Source organism: Cygnus olor, chromosome 2 (genome assembly GCF_009769625.2).
Source record: "Cygnus olor isolate bCygOlo1 chromosome 2, bCygOlo1.pri.v2, whole genome shotgun sequence".
Taxonomy (NCBI): Eukaryota; Metazoa; Chordata; class Aves; order Anseriformes; family Anatidae; genus Cygnus; species Cygnus olor.
In genome coordinates this window covers 105,448,530-105,467,272 of record NC_049170.1, presented here as the reverse complement: position 1 = coordinate 105,467,272, position 18,743 = coordinate 105,448,530, and the positions used below count along the sequence as shown (strand labels likewise).

Genomic DNA, 18,743 nt, shown 5'->3' with positions numbered 1-18,743 from the left:
ATGTCCCCAGAAATCTAATGATCTCATAAAATGCAAATAATAATTAAACAAATGCAGTTAGTAGAAAAGAGCTAATCAAAAAACACGCAGAGATCCTGTTTTTGTACACATTCACCATCACAGCATTTCTGCTGCTAGCTGTTACTATGTGGGAGCCATGCCACAGATGGGGAAGATGTCAGAGGTCTCCCATCTGCACCCTACGTTTCCAGCTACAGGAAAAATAAATCACAAAGTCTGCGAGGCAGAATGAGCTGAAAGACAACCCCTACTACCGGCTGACAGAAACACCCATCTGCACCGGCTGTTTCACTCTCCAGCCTACCTCGCTCTGCCACCTTTGAGCTGATGGCTGCTCGCTTCCTGCCCCGAGTGTCTGCTCAGGTCAGTGGCTGCACACCTCTGCGCCCCAAAGTCAGAGCAGTTTAACCAAAACTGAGCGCGTGCACCAGCTATCTGAGCCTCACATACGGGTACACCAGAACTGGAGAGCCACACGGAAGAAAGCTGTCCTCTCGCACGTGATGGAAAGGTCAGAAATAACGCTGTCAGACTGCACACACGCTGCAAGATGGAGCTGTGGTTCAACACGTCGCTGCTGTAGGATAGATCTCTTGCTACTCCTCCTCCTAGCACGGCTGATTTTTAAGATTTGACTAGAACATGTTTTGTTGCCAGGGCTTAAGGATCTAAGCGATCAGACAAGATTGAACAATTTCTCCCCATTTCTTGTTTTAAATAGGTGGCAGTGACTTGATGTAATACTGAGTTTAAAAGTTTTATGAGCTCATCATGAAGGCAAGATCAAGATTTTCATCATATTCATTATTCCAATTGTTTGGGCAACGAACATACTGTAATGGAAAAACTGTGATCTTCACTACCTGGCAAACAGCAGAATTCTGCCAGCTTGTGGATAAGGGCAACCCTGATTTAATAATACTGTCACCAAAGTTTAAACATGCTAGAAGAATAACGTTATACCACAAATCTATGGGAAAAAATGCTCAAGTGACTAATGCTCAAGAAAAAGAAGTGTGATGCTTTCCTTCTCCAGCAGCAGTGTTTATTTTGCTTACTAACACATATCAGATACATTTTTGCACTTAAAACACTTAATTGTACATACTACTCCTCCTGTTTTCATCTGTCAAGTTTACCGGCCACACAAACTCTTCTTTCCCTTCTCTATCTCTGTTCAGAGTCTTATCCAGCTTTAATTTACACGTGAGTTAAGAATAAAGCAAGGAAAACATTAAGAGTCCTAGTCCTAACTCTAGTGAGTTGGTATTTTTATTATGCTAAAGAAGCTGAATTAGGGTATAAATAAACTCAGTATTCCTAACCTTGTGATAATCTCAAGTTTTCACTCAGTTCTCCCATTGTAATGTTACACAGGTGCATGTTGACAACATTCAGAAAATATAATTCTGGGTATCTGTGTGTTTCACAGAAGAGTCACATAGTTACTAACAGGTTCAGGTTCAAATCCCACAAGTTTTCCCTTTTGAAACCCACACTTGCAACCAGATTTCTCTTATCATTTCAAGTCCTCTCAACATCTTCCTCTGAAGCCACGTGACATTTCTACCTTCTCAGCTGCAACTCTCAGCATTCGTTTCCTTTCAGCACTCCAAATACCAGAGTACTCCTCACTCCCAGATCAAATAAGAGCTTCTGATGAGTTATTGTTTTGATACTGCAAGACAAGCCTGACCATCTTTCTGAATACATTATTTTCAATTCTAAATCCTAAATCCTTCCTTCAACCACAAATGTTAACTCCTTGTCATAATTTTTTAAAAAAAGTCTCCAAGTGGGGTTTTAGTAGTCTTTCTTTTAAGATATCCCTTTGTAATAATTTGATGATAGAACTATTTTATGTCTGCATTAGCATATCCTTAGGGCTGAAATTTGAAAAATAATAGAAGAATACTTTTTTTCTTAATGGTTTACAGAAAAGGATAAATTTGGAAATTCTTGAAATTGAAATACAAAAATTTTATCATTTCCCATAAACACCCACAACCACTCCTGCAATTAATGTATTTTATGAGTGTGAAAAAGAGAGTGAGTTTAGAAAACTTAGTTGAAGTTATACAGACCACAGTTTATTTTTATTTTTAAACTATATAAACAAAATCAAATACATAAGATAAAAAAAAAAAATCAGAATAGGTTGCTACATTTAGATCATATTATTGAACTCATAGCATTATCAAAACGTGGTACTACATGAACCGTGTTAGGTTTCAATGTTGCAGTAAGTATGAAAAACATGTAGAAAACCTACTTGCCATCAGACTAATTAGTAGTTACAAATGTGCTGTAAAAGGAAGTCCATACATAACAGTTATTTGTTTCAAGCACTTTTCATACTGGTTGTTCAGTTTGACAGATTCCTGTACTGCGTGCTTTAGATCTTCTATCTCTTCAAAAAAATCCTAGGAAAAAAAAAATCACTTTAGTTTCTTTCAAAGACATTGTCAATAAGAGCTGGTCAGCATTTCAGTTGTTTCCAAGTCCAAAGACACTTGATGTTTTTATTCGTGTATGGCCAACTTATGCAAACACAGCACACAACAGTCAATTATAGCCATACGTAACAATTTAAAACTTTGCACTGAAAAGGCAATGCGAATACAATTTAAATTACTTTAGAGCCCGAAATATATATCAATAATTGAAAAGATGCAAGAGAAGGAAAAAAAAATCTTGATTTATCAGAAGGCTACAAAATAGCAGTCCAAAATGACACGGGGAATAACGTCACAAATTCATCTCTGCAAAAATATAGTAGAAGCTAGAAACACAAGAACAGAGCCCAGGAATAGTGTAAACTCAAAAGACATCTGAAAAAAGGCAGTGAAGAACTTAAACAGAGAGGTTTCCATGAGAGCCGAAGTAAGACAAGACCAAATGAGACAAAAAGTAACACTTCACCATACATGTAAAAGTCAGCCATTAGCAGATAACACACCATTAACTCTGAAGAAATGAATGCTGCAAGACTATAAAAAAGGGAAAATAAATAAGAAGAGATACGATGAGACTAAACTATGAACAATAATGTTAGCATTTGAACAAGACGATACCAGAGCATAAGAGGGGAAAAAAAAGATACCAAAAGAATACCTTCTTTCTCTAAATTTGGTATCTTTTTTATATATATATTTGGTATATTTTATATATATATTTTAGACCTTGAATTTCTTTATAAGTTAGTCGGATCAGTTTAGAACCTTAAGTACAGCTACACTGTGTTAATGAATTCTACTTCAGATCTATAATTTATGATTGCACTATGCTAAAAAGTTTGATATTCTTATTCAAACGGATAAGAATTATGATGCATTATGATAGAGTATAAAACAGACAATGCTATCCAATGGATTCAACTAGTTCAGATAAAAGCAATTTACAAGAAAGCAGGGAATGAAAAAGAGCAATATGTAAGGCTACGTAGAATGTAGAGACAGTCCAGTAAGAAACCCATGTAAATTAATCCCATTGAATGTCAGCCTACATGGTTCACTTCTTCAGATTGATCCTTTTGTAATTATATTATCTCAATTCATAACTTAACAAGTATTTCTATCTGTACCTAGTTTAATTAGAAGATAAGCTTTACAGAAATAAACTTCAATTATTATAAGTACTGATGGTCTATAGCTTAGACAAGACTATTTTCTGTTCAGCTTCCCCAGCTCAAGTCTATTGAGTAAAATTCAGATGCTTTGTAAGCAAAGTCAGAAGCTGTTGGCCAACACAAGGACAGTAAACAGAATATAATCACCCAAAACTAGATAGGATCTCTTCATCTTCTCACATAATTTCAAGAATTATTAACTTTTCACCCTTTGTCCTTCTACACCTGTAGGGACCATCTACCATGAAAACTTCACGGCCCTCCCAAAACTTCTGCCACAGAAATAATTTTGATATGTTTAAGTTCACAAGAAAATAGTTCTCTTCTCACTGACAGCAAGAAGCAACAGAAATAATTTGCAAAAGTATTTTCACTGTCTGTGCAAATGTTTTTGGAAAGGAATTAGGACATATACCAGCAGTTTCATTTTTAATCTCATAACAGAAGACAAATAATCTCTTGTGAAAGAAACCAAAGTGTCCAAATATCAATAAATAAATAAATAAATAAAAGCATCTACAAGAAAATCCAGCAGTTTGAAGTAAAATAAAAAAAATGGTATTATTCCTTATTATTCCTCTTCCTTAGCCATGCAGTATTTGATTTTTTAATGTATTTTGCTTGATAACAGCATATGTTCAGCCTAAAGATAAGTTTCAGATGAGACCGAAAAGTTAGTTTTTCAAAAAATCGCCTGTTCTTAAACTTGTCCTAAAACAAATTACCTTGTCTAATCCAGCTAATTCATTTTTTAGTGTTCTCCTTTCTGTAGACAACTTTTCATTTTCTTTCTTCAGCTTTTTAATCTCCTTCAGCAACAGCTCTATATTCAAATAACAAAATATAGACTTCAACCATTACAGTCAACCTCCCCCTCACATGAATCATATTACAGCTAAAGAGCTGCCTACGTTTTGTGATATTAGAAAATTATGGTTCAGCTTTTTAAAGTACCTTTTTCACAAAGTGATTTATTCTTAAGAATCGGCCCGGCACATTCCCAGCTACTATGAAAGGTGACAGGATCTGCAAATTGGATATTTCTGCACATATTCTTAGAATGTGGGTTATCTTCCTTTAAAAGTTGCAAAACACGCATCACAGCTTGATTACCTTTTTCTGACTTATGAGAGGGTCGCATCAGCCAACACTGACAGCTGGCTTCCTGAAAATTCTACCTACATTATATGATCTCCTCAGGTTTTGGGGGTTTTGGTTTTGTTTTGTTTGTTTGTTTTTTCAATGCTTTGAAATGGATCAGGCTTGCACCTTAACTTGTGGATTTTGTGATGCGAGGAAGACATGCTCAAACCAATATTGCATAGATTTATCCCATGTTCTAGGGCTAAAAACATTTTATCTTCTGGATCATTTTCTGAAAACCAAATAATGGAGTCACTAAGTTTTGTACATGTAGAACTTAATAGAATAAATAATAAACACTACTCATTACACCCATGCCCTCCCACCCATGATTATACTGACATACCAATTCCAGAAAGGGGGAAGAAAAACAGCAAATATTTATTTTTAATCACTAAACCAAATGCAGAATTGGATCCACAGATACATTAAAAGGGCATCTCATAACCAATGCAGGTTTTTCAAAAATGAAAAACATTTTGGATTTTGCACACTGAAGTAGAAGAAATAACTTGGAGCATGCCTTTGGATCAGAAGTGAAACGCATCCCCTCTGGTGGGCATACTGGAACATCACAGAATTACCCGGACCATTACCTAAATACTTCGTGCAACAGGATTCCTTCTTTTTAGATACGTCTTTGCAAGACGTTACTTCCTTCTCTGGAGTTTGACTTCTTTTTCTAGAAACAGCACCGGTTTTCCAAGAAACCTTTTTACGTTCCAATTGCTCAATTCTTTGCCTCTGTTCTTGAAGATTATGCTCTAGCTCATGAATTTTAATCTGTCAAGAAACCAATTTTGTTTTAAATGCATAGAACAAACAGAGTTCAACTGAGTACAACTGGAAACACATCCCGAATGCAAACCTACATTCATCCAGAAGTGTCTGAAAGTAAAAAAAAAAGAGGATACAGCAAATGAAGTTTTGCATACAACAGAAGTGTTTTAAAAGAGATCTGTTACTGAGTGCTCACACACAAGAAAGGAGAAATGTACACAAAGATACTAACCCTTTCTCCCAATAGTGTCCTTTATGGCAGCAACTGCCATCTTCTAAGAAAAAGTAGATATAATCCAGCCATAACAAAAATTCATCTACAAACAAATACAAATGAAGCACATATTCACAAACTCCTAGAGGGAAATTAACTATAGTGGTCAGCTGTGATGCTTGATCAATACCTAAGGAGGCAAAGTCTACTTGAGGCGGCTTCTTGGACCACTCCTAGCCACACAACCCCGCCTTTGCTCCAGTGATGCTATTCTCATTGTACAGCAAGCCAATGGATCTTGCTACCTAACAGGAAAAGATTTGCCTTTTTTGGTTAGATTGCTGCTGGATTCCTGAAATAAATCAGCTCACAAGACATACAGAAAAATACCAGGACTGGTGCAACAGAGAGAAAATGTCTATACAGTTGGCAGGAGGGGTAGGCAGATGAGTAAGGAAAAAAGCAAGGAAAGAGACCAAGTTACAGAAATACCTGAGTTCACTCTCAAAGTGAGCATACAGATTATTCTCTATTATTTCGACAGCACGAGAAACAGGAGGAACAAAAATGAGTATGAAAAAGAAAAACATGGTCCATTTTGCAAACCTAAGAATTATTTTTCATTCTGCTGAAAAGCTTATGTTTATTTGATAACTCCTCCTACAAATTCTACTTACAGTGAGATTTGCAATTGCTTCACTTTGTTCCTGGTTTGTTTTGATTTCTTTAACAAAACGCTTCTGTAGGTTATTATACATCTGTAGTAGACTAAAACAGAAGAAATGCATAAATTGCAATAAAATACGAAAGCCAACAAAACCTGTGTCCTTTATCACAAAAGTATTCTAGATGTCCCAAAGAAATCATTTGGACTGCATTTTGCTGTAGAGACTTGTAATGGCAATATTGTTACGAATGAAGTGTGACCAGCAACACAGGAAGAGTAAGCACTGCAAGAAACTGCAAGGCAAGAGGCAAAAGAATGGTCTGTATCGGCGGCAAAGAACTGCTTTCACTCAGGCTGAGGACCTCGTTCTTCTCTCCAACCCATGTAGCCACCCTCAGCACAAACCACCTGTTGAGGGAAGACCCATGCACTAGTAGCAGGAGGGTGGCAGCAAGTTTGCAGACATCTATCACGTATGTCACTTCTCCCAGTTAGGAGTATAAAAGACCACTTCTAAAGGATATAAAAAAGATTGCTCAAGCTAGTTTCTTGGCACCCATCACAAACTCAAAAGATGACAGTAACTCAAAAGGCAGCATCCCCACCTCTCCGTTCTACTCCTAATCCTGGCTAGATCACTTGAACACACCTATCTCACTGCTTCTGAGCAAGAGTGAATGAAACCTATGACACAATGAGTGCAAATGGGCAAAAATCAATGTAAAACCTATGTATATTTTAGGTTTACGTAAGTTCTATCGGCAGATTTGAAAGATTAATATTACTTTTCCCTTTGATATCATCCTGCATCAAGTGCTGCTGCACTAATTTCCCACAGTATTTCATAGCACTCAATGTACATTCATTGTAGCAATCAAGCAGTAGGGGCTGCCTCTATCTATGGAAGATCCACAGCCCAGAATCCATTTCAGTAAATGGACAAAAGCCTTTGAAAGAATGCAGCAGCCTGTTATGTACATTTTATGTAGCAGGCCTAATTGCTAAAATGTTTCAATATATATTTTCTTAAAACAAAAGTCTATCTTTTGCATCAAAAAAGCAGTTCCTAAAGTTTATATTTAACATTAGTTGGCAAACCAATAGTGTCTCACTTCTAAAGTCAATTAAGACTGAAATATAGCACCACTTGTGTGGCTTATTTTGAAAACAGTATTAGCCTATAGATTTTTGTATACATATAAAATCGAGCTATATAAAATGAGCTATGGAAGCTCCCACAGAAGAGAAAAGGAAACTATATAACTTAGATTATTAAAACTCTACCCAAAAAGTCATGTATGCAGTCTATGCATGTATACATAAAACACACACATACATGAAAGATCTTACAATTTTTCTCAATGAAAGATTTGTCAAAGAAATCCATTTTGTTCGTTGTTCAGTGCTATTTTCAAGTTTAATTTAAGATTTAGTATTTTCTTTAAAAATGTAAATAAAATAATTTTCTAATCTGTTTCAAAGGGAAAAATCAGCTTCCAGGGAAGTTAACAAGAAGACCGTTGACTCAACCATGAGCAACATATTCTATCCTACAAAGAATAATACATTTAATTCTGTGAAGAAACAATTTCCAAGAACTCACCTGACACTTTCACCCTCTAGATTAAGATCCTTGCTGTATCCACCTTTATGCCATAAGTGTGTTTCTGTTTGAACCTGAACACTTAATCAAAATAAACACGACTTAATAAAATTAGATTTTACAAATTTAATTGGATCACACAGAGCAACTGAAAAAGGCTAAATTACTTTTCAGTTTGATTTTAAAATAGGGATTTCCAGGCAGGATCATGAACACACCAAATTTTAACTTGAAAAATTTTGTAAGAATTTTTATGTAAATCCTGGCAGGACACTTTTCAGAACAGTAGATCTACAGTTTTTACTCGGGGTCACAGCTTCCAAATCTTTTAAGCAGTACCAATGCACTTTAACTCTCTTATCACTCACTGTTCATTGGCAAAATACACTAGAACTCTTTAGTTAGACACAGAGAGCACGATGGCTAAGCAGTGCTATTACTTACTGATATTAAAACTGTTTTACTACAACAAGGGCAATTTTGCCCAAGTTGCCCCAGGCATCCTTCACTCCTTTACCTGCCTCCAGCATTCTCCCTCCCCCCCATCCTATTCATAGACAGCCGCTCAAAGCGTGCAGAACAGATAAGGCCCAGTGCATCTGAGGAATAACAACATACAAGTCTTGAAATCCTGCACTTCTTTTGACGAAAAAAAAGGAAATACCAATTTGACAATTAATTCTTACTCCCTGTTCGTGACATAGTCACGCATTAACTGCTGCAGACGCAGTTTTTCTTGAATCTGAGCCAAATTATTTTCCAGCTCCTTATTTTTCGTTTGCAGCTTTTTCAGCTTCTTGAGTAACCGTTCATTTTCATCACTGAGCTGAAAGGCAAGAGAGTCAGAAAAGAAAAATCAAGCAACGTTTTCGGATCACGTGTTAATGGAATTGATAACGGTTCTGATTAAAAGTCTCTCTTGCGAGTTTTGCTACATTTACCATGAGCTATATAAATATATAAGCAAAATAGCAGAAAAGTAATTGGCTTCAAACTTTATACTGAACTTAAATACGGCTCCTTGAAGGTGTATATTAAAGGCTTCTCACCTGTCTGTTCTTTAGTGAATAAGGCAAATGGGTTTGTATTTTAAAATAAATTGCAAGGGAATGAAACGCAAGCTTTCAGCGACACACTTCTAAGCAATATCTGCAACTAAGCTCACGTTTATCTTCATTTTAGCGTCACTGAAGCTGAAAGACTGCTCCATAGTGTCATGAGGAGAACTGCTGCACGCACACTTGCTGAACCTAGCCCGGCAGCTCCACCCCCGACCCAAACACCGCCAGCAGCAGCGCCCAAACCCGGCTGCCCCTGAGCCACAGCCCCGTCACCAGCCGATGCTCAGGCAGCAGGGGCCGAGCACCGAGAGCCCCTCAACGCCAGACCAGCCCCCGAAGCTACCGGCAGCGCCTTCCGAGGGCGAGCAGGCAGCGAGGCGGGGCCCACTCACTTGCAGGCACCGGTGGGCCGACGGCAGCGCCATGGCCGGGCCGCTTCGCCCCGCGGGGAGGCCCCGACGGTCGCCACGGCAACGGCGGGCACGGCCCGGAGGCGGCCGCGGCTCCCGGGGCCGTGGTATTACTGATATTAGCTGCTTTCTTGTCCTTCATTTCTTCGTGTGTGTGTGTATTTTTCACGGGGTGTTCACGTAGCAGCAATCCCAGAGCACCTGGGAGGAAATGGCGTGCCCAGGCGCTGGCTCGCTGTCCCTGAGGATTTCTTCATGGTTTCACTAACTCCAGGAACAGCCGAACCACTCTTGCTCATTTTTGGGGCCCCAACAAACCACCTTGTCCCCAAGTAGCCTGGCAACAAAACTGCTACTCTGATCAGCTACTAGCATTGACGAACTAGCAATTGAAGCTTAGTACTGTAAAAGCTACGAAGTCTTTTTATTGAGGAAAAAAAGCTGGATGTAAACGTCTACAGTAGCAGTACAAAGACAAAAAAGCAGTGCCATGGTGCTGCAGAAAAAGGCAAACCCCATTTTCTCATGGAGCAGCAACATCCCGAGAGGTGATCACTCAGCTCCACTCACTTTTATCCAGCACAAACCAGATCTCGGGTAAGGTCCTGAGAGGATTCTAGAAAACAGGAATAAAAGTGACATGAGGCAGAAAATACAGTGTATCAGGACGGGTTGAAGTAACTGCTTAGTCAAGAAAACAGACTGCCACGAATCATTGTAACTCTCTTTTTAATCTTTGGTTATTGCAATGGATGGTAGTAATAGTTCCTTATATCCTCTACAGGAACGATGAGCAGAAATAAAGTTGCTTTCAAACACAGATTATTTCAGTTGGATGACAGGGAAAAATTCCTTAATATGAAGGCAGAAAAATATGTGTAGTTCTCTCTCCTTCGCTACAGGTTTTCACAAATGGACCAGGGAAGCCACCTAGCAGGCATGACTTGGGATGCAGGTGTAACTAATACGCACAGTGTACTGGCGTACAAGTAGACAGAGACCACTTTAAAGCCTCTTTTAGCCCCACATTTCAATGATTCTGTTACTAACTTTAAACAGTAAGCTTAGAAGAAGAGAACATCCATCTATAATCCTGATATTTTGCAGAACTGTTTTTAAAATGACTATTTCAAATATAACGAAAAAGGGAAGCCACAGAATAAGGCAGCGTGGTGAAGAATGATTAGCACAGTGGTCCCCAGTGCATCCAACATACCAGTACCTCATAGTGTGAGTACAATAACTATTTTTTCCTCAACATTGGGAACGTCAGGGGTAGTTATAATTGACAGTCATAATACTATAGACGGCAAGGCCACTTGAATATGGTTATTTTATAAAGAATATGCAAGCATTGTTACAACTTATATTCTGATACCCAAGTGTTTGGGACATTTTTAACACTACTGGTGGAGCACTAAAAGAAGAGGAGGAAGCACACACAGATTAAGTCAGGGCTTCCACAGAAACAAGAGCAGGCATGGAAGGGGCAGCACTGGGCAGAACTCAGACAACATCCTAGGTAGGTCAGAAGTAGCAAAGAAAATGGGCCCACAGTATGTCTTGGGTCATTTTCAGATGTGAAATCTGCTGACCCTTTTTTTTGAGCCTTCCACAAACACAGTAAATAGGAGCAGACAACAATGCAGCGGCTATGCACACTTTTTAAGATCCAAATACTTTCAGAACTTGAAAATGTTACCAGCAGAACACCTCTATTCTATGGACTGGAAAACAACGTGCAGAAAAGTAGAGAAATGAGTGAAGAGAGTTAAAAGGAAACTAGAATTCTTGATTTCTGACTTAGAAACTGAGCTACACAGCCTCCCTCTGTCCTGGTTTTCCATAGCTGGTATGGGAATCGAAGATAGGCGGAAGACGACAACAACAGCCAGGTTTCTGAACTATGCAGCTACACCTGCAAGGAGTCTGTGTAAGATTCAAATTTTAATCAAACAAACACTGATTTAAATGACAAACAAACAAACAAACAAATAAATCCAAAACTACTTGTATCTTCAAACTCTTGGAAAAAGCTACAGCTGAAGCTCTTGTAGGCTTTATCATGCACACTATGAGCAAACACTTTCAAAAGAGATCATTGATTGTGGGCGGCTCCACTTCAAAGCAAGCATCCATTCTTCCAAATTAAAGATACTCAATAGATCTGCGAAAACGGCCCAAGGCTAGGTAACACCAGACATCAGATGTCAAAGCATTCAAAATCAAAAGATAATGTTAGCCTGCGTGTATATACAAACTACAGTTTATACAAACAATAAATGGATTTTCTGTACTTAATTAGGAAAGAATATTTTCCAGAGATTAGCAATACGCAATTTTTTAAAACCTTGTCTGTAAATGTATGAAATGCCATTAAAATACTTACTTTTCATTGTAAATAATTATAGCAGAAGCATTTCCCTACACTGTTACTCAAGCAATTTGTTGAACACTCTTTTTTCCTTGCATTTCTGTTTCTAACTCAGCTTGGTATGAACTGAGACACATTTCATGCTGGCACACACAAATGACAATGTCATTGATTACAGTGGTGTTGAGCCTGCTACTTATTGCCAAGCGGCAGGAATGTGACCCATAGCATTTTTTCAGATACATGTGCACCAAAATCATTGATTTAATTTGTCAGAAAATCTCTGAGCGCAGGATTACTTGATGCAACCCCATCATAACTCCAAGCATAGCCTTTTTTCCACACAGATTAAAGGACAGCGAATGTCATTTTGACCCTCACAAGACTAGCCTCGTGAGATTTTCCAGGAATTAAATTCTCCTGTGAAAATCTACATGCCTTCATAAAAACACACAGAAATTTCATCTGCCTCAAATTAATCCCACTTTTATCCACCAGCTGTATCAACGATGACTCCTGAGTCCCTTTCAGTTTGGAAGACGGCAACACTCATGCATTCTTTCTATCTATATATTGGGTTTACGTGGCAAGGTTTTGGTAGCAGGGGGCTGCAGGGGTGGCCTCTGTGCGCAGAGCCCAGGAGCTGCCCCATGTCAGATCAGAGCCAGCTCCAGCCGGCTCCAAAAGGGACCTGCTGCTGGCCAGAGCCGAGCCAGGGAGCAACGCTGGTAGGGCCTCTGGGAGAGCTGATTTAGAAAAGGGAAAAAGCCTGCTGTGCAACAGCAGCTGGGAGAGAGGAGTGAGAAGCAGCCCTGCAGACCCCAAGGTCAGTGCAGCAGGAGGGCAGGAGGTGCTCCAGGCACGGAGCAGCAGTTCCCCTGCGGCCTGTGGAGAGGCCCCTGGTGGAGCAGGCTGTCCCGTGGGAGGGACCCCACGTGGAGCAGGGGCAGAGAGCGACCCTAAAGGAGCAGCGGAGATGAAGTGCTAGGGAATGACCACAGCCCCCATGCCCCATTCCCCTGGGCTGCTCAGGGGGAGGAGGAAAGAAAGGGTAGATGGGGGGGAGGTGTTTTTAGTTTGCTTTTAGTTTCTCAGTGTTCTGGTCTGGTAGTGACAGGCAATAAATTACATTAATCTCCCTACGCTGAGGCTGCTTTGGCCACGATAGTAATCGGTGAGTGATCTCCCTGTCCTTACCTCAACCCTTGAGCCCTTTCCATTGTATTTTCTCCCTTTTCCTTTGAGGAGGGGGAGTGAGAGAGCAGCTATGGTGGAGTTCAGCTGCCCAGCGGGGTAAAACCACCACTACTCATTAGGCTCCTTGGCATGTCAGCACTGCCAATCTCACAGAGAAACCCCCGCTGAAACATCATGGAACAATCTCACACCGATGGGCCAACATGGGGGTAGGAAAGGCCTCCATCTTGTTTTGAGCTTGGATCTGAAAGCAATAACCGAGCTTTCGTTCAGGAACCTTCCCTCAAACAGGGAGAAGCAGTCTGGCTTTCCTGAGCCACGGCACAACCACAGATGAGAGCTAAATAATATAAAGTTCAGAATTCAGTTCCGAAGTTGAATAATATTTCCTGCATATCAAGAGAAAAATCAAAAACAAAACAAAACAAAAAAAAAACATGATTGGATTTGCAGAATTAGAAACAATGAATCTTTTCTCAAAATACATAAGAATAAGAGGACATCAATTTAGCCTTAAAGTTGAAAAAGCCAAAGGGAGGTAACAGTTTTTATACAAAATTAGGCTACAGAGATCCCTGCCACAGCATACTGACAGAAGTTCTGTATCATGGTCAGTGATAGAAAAAACAGGTTATAAAACTAGTTTTTTTCAGCTTTGTGTTTGTTAGTACTTTCAGCAAGAAATGTTCAAAAAATTATACAGGCTTGCATGTGGCAGAGACTGTCTGCCACTTCTCTCCTCAAGGCCAGGAGAAAAGACCCACACCTTATTCTACACCCAGAGATATCGAGGAAAAACAGTAACAGCTCAAGACCATGTTACCTTGTCCCCAGATCTCCCTCTGGAGAGGAAAACCACCTTTCAAGGGAGAATCAAAGGCAATCACACCCCAGGAAAGCTATCTCAGCTGTCCTTCCTGGAAGGGAAAATTTCCCGGAGAGACTGAACCAGTTTGAAAACACTGAAGGAGGCCACTTCACCATTATCTGTCAGATCTTGAAGCCAAAATCTTGATTTCCACGCTAACGAGCTCCCAGAACAGATTTGAAGGTCACATTCTGCTGGGGAATTTTTGTTAATTTGTGGCAGGAGGGAGAACGTGCACTCCCCGAGCAGTGATCTCGGGGCCTCCTGCACGTAGAGAAGAAAGGCAGTCAGGATGTGACTCTGAATGACAGAAAGGAAACACAGGAAACAACTAACGCACCACAGAGAGCAGTGCAGACCAGAGTCACTAATGAGCGGACCAGAGTCACTAATGAGCATTATGAGAAACAGTGGCAGCGTTGGAAATTCCTAATTGTTTCTGATGGAGCAGAACTGGCATCTGCACAGTTCTTCGGGGGAATCCGGCAAGAAATGAGAACGTCTCCTTACAAATTACCTTTCCTTCTCGTGCTCCTAAAAGACAAAACAAAAAGCTGGGCCAAGCATCCTCTTTATCAGCTATAAAATCTAATCAGTGCAACACGGCCACTACATTAAACTACTACAGTACCGTAGCACTTTGCACAAACAAGAGGTTTGTCGTCATCAGGTTACCTCTTACAGGCAGACTGTCAGCCTCAAACTTCATTCTTCATGGGATACTGAGAAAAGCTCCAGGGAAAAGGGCTAGAAACAGTAAACAACAATTTTATGTGACTAATCCAATATAATCCTATGCTGTGTAAAAAGACCATCTGTATGGAATCACACTGAAGTGCTTTAATAACAGTGCAGCAAGCCACTGGCTGTCATGCTGAGGAAATGCTCTTTCACACCATCAGGCTAATAATTCCAAAAGATTACTTCCTTTCCCCCCCCCCCTCTGTTTTTATTAAAGCTGTTAGTCACTTGCTCTCCCATTTAATTTCCTATTAAGAGATCATCCATCAAGCCCGTGAAGTGACAGCTGCATGTGTCTGAAGACATCTGTGGCTTCCACAGCGATGGCTGGCTAGCTAGAGGAGGTCACTCTCTCTTTCTGTAAAAACTACAACAAATTTTATTGCATCACCGCAGCATGCAATTACTGTCAAAGAAGAGAATGGCGAACTGTTGGCTGAGGCCTAATTAAACCAATTTCAGTTGCAGCAGCTTCCCTTCCGAGTGACCCTGCTTTTGGTAGTGCAGACCGAGCTGGCTGTGGAACAGGCTGGATCTCCGGGTGGCGCAGACAGCGGCCGCACCGAGAAATACCGTGCAACCGTCTAGAAATGGAAACGAAAGAGAATACCACACGGTATACCAGCTAGGTAACACGCAAGTTAATAAGGGCTTCACAGCCTATGAGAAAAGGAAATCCAAGTTTATGCTCTGCACTCCGTTTCGTAACACGTTTTCCCCTCTGCTGAGCATTCTCGGTCTCGGGGAAGGAAATCCGACCTCTGCAAGAACCAGGTTAAGGCTCGGAAGAATTCAGACCAACGAAGCACCCGAGGAGCACCAGTATTTCTAGTTCATCTAGGATGAGTCTATAGCAAGTCGACGAGATGAAACGCGTGGCCTGTGTGTGTGTGTAGATTATGAAAGGCATGTGAGGGGAACTGGCTAGCACTTAGGGTTATGAAAGATCGGAGGTTACGAAAGACCTTGGCAGCTACGAAAGGTGAGCCAAGAGCCTGATCCAGCAGGCAGAGAGCAACTGCAGCGTACCCTGAACCACACGGATGTTCAACAGCACCTGGCAGCTCACAGCAGCAAGCTCATGCTGCCCTGCAGGTCTAGACTAAGGAAGGTTTGAAAAAACTTCAGAACAGTAGTCATAAAGCAGTCATCACTGAATAGGAGAAGGATGAAGTATTGCCATCTCTTCACAGGACTTACAGGCAACTATGTTTTTTGCAAAGTACTTTGAAGGGTCTTAAAATAATAGCTGCAGTCAGTAATTTTCTAAGAAGTGCTCTTCTTGGCTCTTTAGTTCCGTTTTCCAATCTTTTACCACAACTGGAATGAATTTGTAAAATCCAAGGGTTCATTCGGTTGTTATTTTAGCCTTTGAAATTCAGCCTTCTGTGATCCTTTTACTAACATTCTACCACCAGAGGGAAAAGAAAGTTGGGGAAATTTTACAGAGCCAGATGGAGTCGCTGATTTTCCAAATGCCACTCACACATTACTTACAGAGAACTTACTCCTGCTTGGAAAAATATTGAGAGGAGCACTTTCCCCTCTTTGCAACAGTATTTCACTGTGCCAGTGATTTCCTACAACCATCTCCAGTGAGGGTATTTCTGCATCCCACCTACTATATACTGTCATTCACACTGCCCTGTTTATAAAGCACAAGTTGAAGAGACGTTTCAGATAGCAGCCTAACCACAACAAACTCCAAATGTTGCAGCAGGCCTGAGACACAAGAGAGAGGAAGCCATCTGCTCTGCATCAGAATAACATCTAGCCAGCTTCTGCTGAAGGTACACGCTGTTTTACCATTGGCCAAACCAGTAACTAAGAGTTGCTCTTTAAAGGAAAAAGTGAGAAAACACAGATGCTCTACCACGGTCTGAGATGCTTCTTAGAATGCAAAGCCATAGGTAGCTACAGGTTTTCTTTTTTACCAAGTTAAGGCTGTTTTCACTACATCTCACCAGTAAGTATGTTTGTTAATGCCCCAGCCCAGAAGCTCTCTTGGGAAGGTCCTGAAGTCACTTCAAGCTGTGCTGAGAACAGCACCAATAAAAGGCACAAATTTCTAAAACCTTGAGGTAGCTGAGCTTAAGGAAGAATCTAGAGCAATTCTATTCCATACTATTCCAAATTATAATATGTTTATAGGGCTATAGCACTTAGTGAACTAATCTTATATAAGGACAAGGCAGATACGAGGTCTGAGGAAACAAGACTTAGAAACAGAATAATAAGCAAAAGGATTGACACGTTTGGTAATGATTCCTTCAAGCAAAAAATCATAATTTCACACCTTAAGTGAGCCTTTAAACTTTTTAAACTTAGGGTATTAGTTAATTTACCTTCTAACAGTTCATTGCTGGTTTGTTTTTTTCAAAAGGGGGTAGAAAGCATTTTGCTAAGTAGACTGATAGGGTTGCTGTCTTTGCAGCATCCACTGACACACTGCAGCTTAGAAATTTAAAGAATGAAGTTGAATTCCTGCACTACAATCCATGCAAGTTTTGGCATTTATTTTAGAGGGGAAAAAGTCCAATCCATTTATTTTTAAAAAGCTCATTACTTTTAAGAACTGCATATTGCAGGAATGTTATATCCCTCTCATTCTACTATCATGTGTCATACAAAATGGAAATATAAGACTAAATAAAAGAAAATAGATCTAGACTTGGGGTCTGTTAGCTTAGAGAGAATACCCAAGCCAATTAAACTTAGCCTAGTCCCTAGAAAATTGACAACTCAGTTTTTGTTCACATGAGGGATAGTGTTGTTGTTATGTACTTTTCTTAATGCAAATACAGCCACCACTAAAGTATTTATGTTCTAGCCGGATTAATATAGAAAATGAAAGCTTCGACCACAAAGCAGGTGCTGAACGACAATAACAAATTTCGCACGCTCAATGTATTTAATGCCTTCTTCAAAAAGCTAAGCTGACGGTTCCTTTTTGTGTCCGCGCTCCATCCCCAGGCTCTCTTTTGTTCAATTCAACGTTAAGTATGCATCAGAACAAGTCACTTGGAACAGCCTCGCTTTGGCAGACAGGAGTGGAAGTTCCCAGCACTCGCTTGGTACTGTAAATATTACAGACCGGTTGCTCTCTTGTTCTCTAAGGTGGATTTAGAACTGCTCAGCTCCCTGCCACCGGTCCCCTGGTCTTCTGGACTGGAGCACGCTGTGGGTTGGCCTGTGCTTTGTGGAGGAACCAGTTCTCCACTCTCCTCATCTTGGAGGGATCCAAAGCGATGCACAACACAGCCAACTGGAAACTCTATAGACAGCGACGGACTTGTTGCCATGCCCGTTAGCTCTCAAATACTAACAAAATGTTGATAAAGAGCTGATCAACTGCCTCCTTGCTCTTCCTGGCGCCACTTCTCCTCACACCCCAAGCATGCTGGACCTCGACGCGAGCCTTTTCCCCTCAGCACCCACCACACCAGCCCCATTTTGCCCCTGGCCCCAGGCAAGTTTCACCCCTCCCCGATAAGGATCGCGCCCTGTCTCCCTCACACAATAGCCAGCCCGTACAGGCGGCCGAGAGAGCTGCCGAGGGCAGCAAAACGCCGCCGGCGGGCTGGACGCGAGGCACACGCACCCCTCCCGTTTAGCCTAGGGCAGCAAAACCGGGCCGGGGGAGGCTCAGCTCGGGGCCACCGCCGCCGCCGAGCCCGCTCCCAACGCGGCGCGGCTGCAGGCCCAGCCCGGCCCCGCGGCGGCCATGTCAGGCGGGGCGGGACGGGGATGGGGGGGGGGGGGGCGGGAAGGGAGCCGGGCCGGCGGCCTCCCCGCCGCATCCCGCCCCCCGGGGCACCCCCGGCCCCTCTCCGCCCCCCCCCCGGGGCTCACCTAAAATTAGCGGCCAGCCTCCGCAGCCCGCCTTCCCCGGCCAGCCGCCGCTCCCTCCGCCCCGCAGCCGCTCGGCGGGGCGGTGCTGGGGCTCCGAGTGACAGCGGCCGCCCTCCTTCCCTCCTTCCCTGCCCTCCTTCCCTCCTCCTCCGCGCCGCTCCTCGGCGGGGAGCCGGCCCCCGCG

General features: G+C 41.6%; 2 protein-coding genes across 10 annotated transcripts in view; both read right to left on the bottom strand.

Moving 5' to 3' along the window:
* Positions 1–18,658, bottom strand: part of MPPE1 (metallophosphoesterase 1) — a 38,766-nt gene extending 20,108 nt beyond the window's left edge. For 2 of the 5 annotated variants that reach the window (XM_040549976.1, XM_040549980.1), the window contains exon 1: positions 18,560–18,658. The gene's annotated coding sequence lies outside the window, so the exon portion shown is untranslated. Of the gene's footprint in view, positions 1–325; positions 705–2,293; positions 2,423–14,597; positions 14,714–18,559 lie in introns of those variants that run through there. The other 3 variants (XM_040549978.1, XM_040549977.1, XM_040549979.1) reach the window with 3 other exon arrangements.
* LOC121066464 (centrosomal protein of 290 kDa-like) lies at positions 2,090–10,637 on the bottom strand. 5 transcript variants are annotated; one of them, XM_040549983.1, is made up of 7 exons: positions 9,222–10,637; positions 8,743–8,882; positions 8,057–8,137; positions 6,464–6,554; positions 5,389–5,575; positions 4,375–4,472; positions 2,090–2,444 (listed from the first exon to the last, which is right to left on the bottom strand). In XM_040549983.1, exons 1-7 carry the CDS (start codon positions 9,264–9,266, stop codon positions 2,316–2,318), a joined length of 771 nt encoding a protein of 256 aa, XP_040405917.1. In that variant the 5' UTR covers positions 9,267–10,637; the 3' UTR covers positions 2,090–2,315. The 5 variants fall into 5 exon arrangements, with proteins under 5 accessions (XP_040405917.1, XP_040405919.1, XP_040405916.1 ...); XM_040549985.1 differs by having other exon boundaries at positions 9,461–10,637; XM_040549982.1 differs by having other exon boundaries at positions 10,098–10,637.
* Positions 18,659–18,743: the final 85 nt, after the last annotated feature.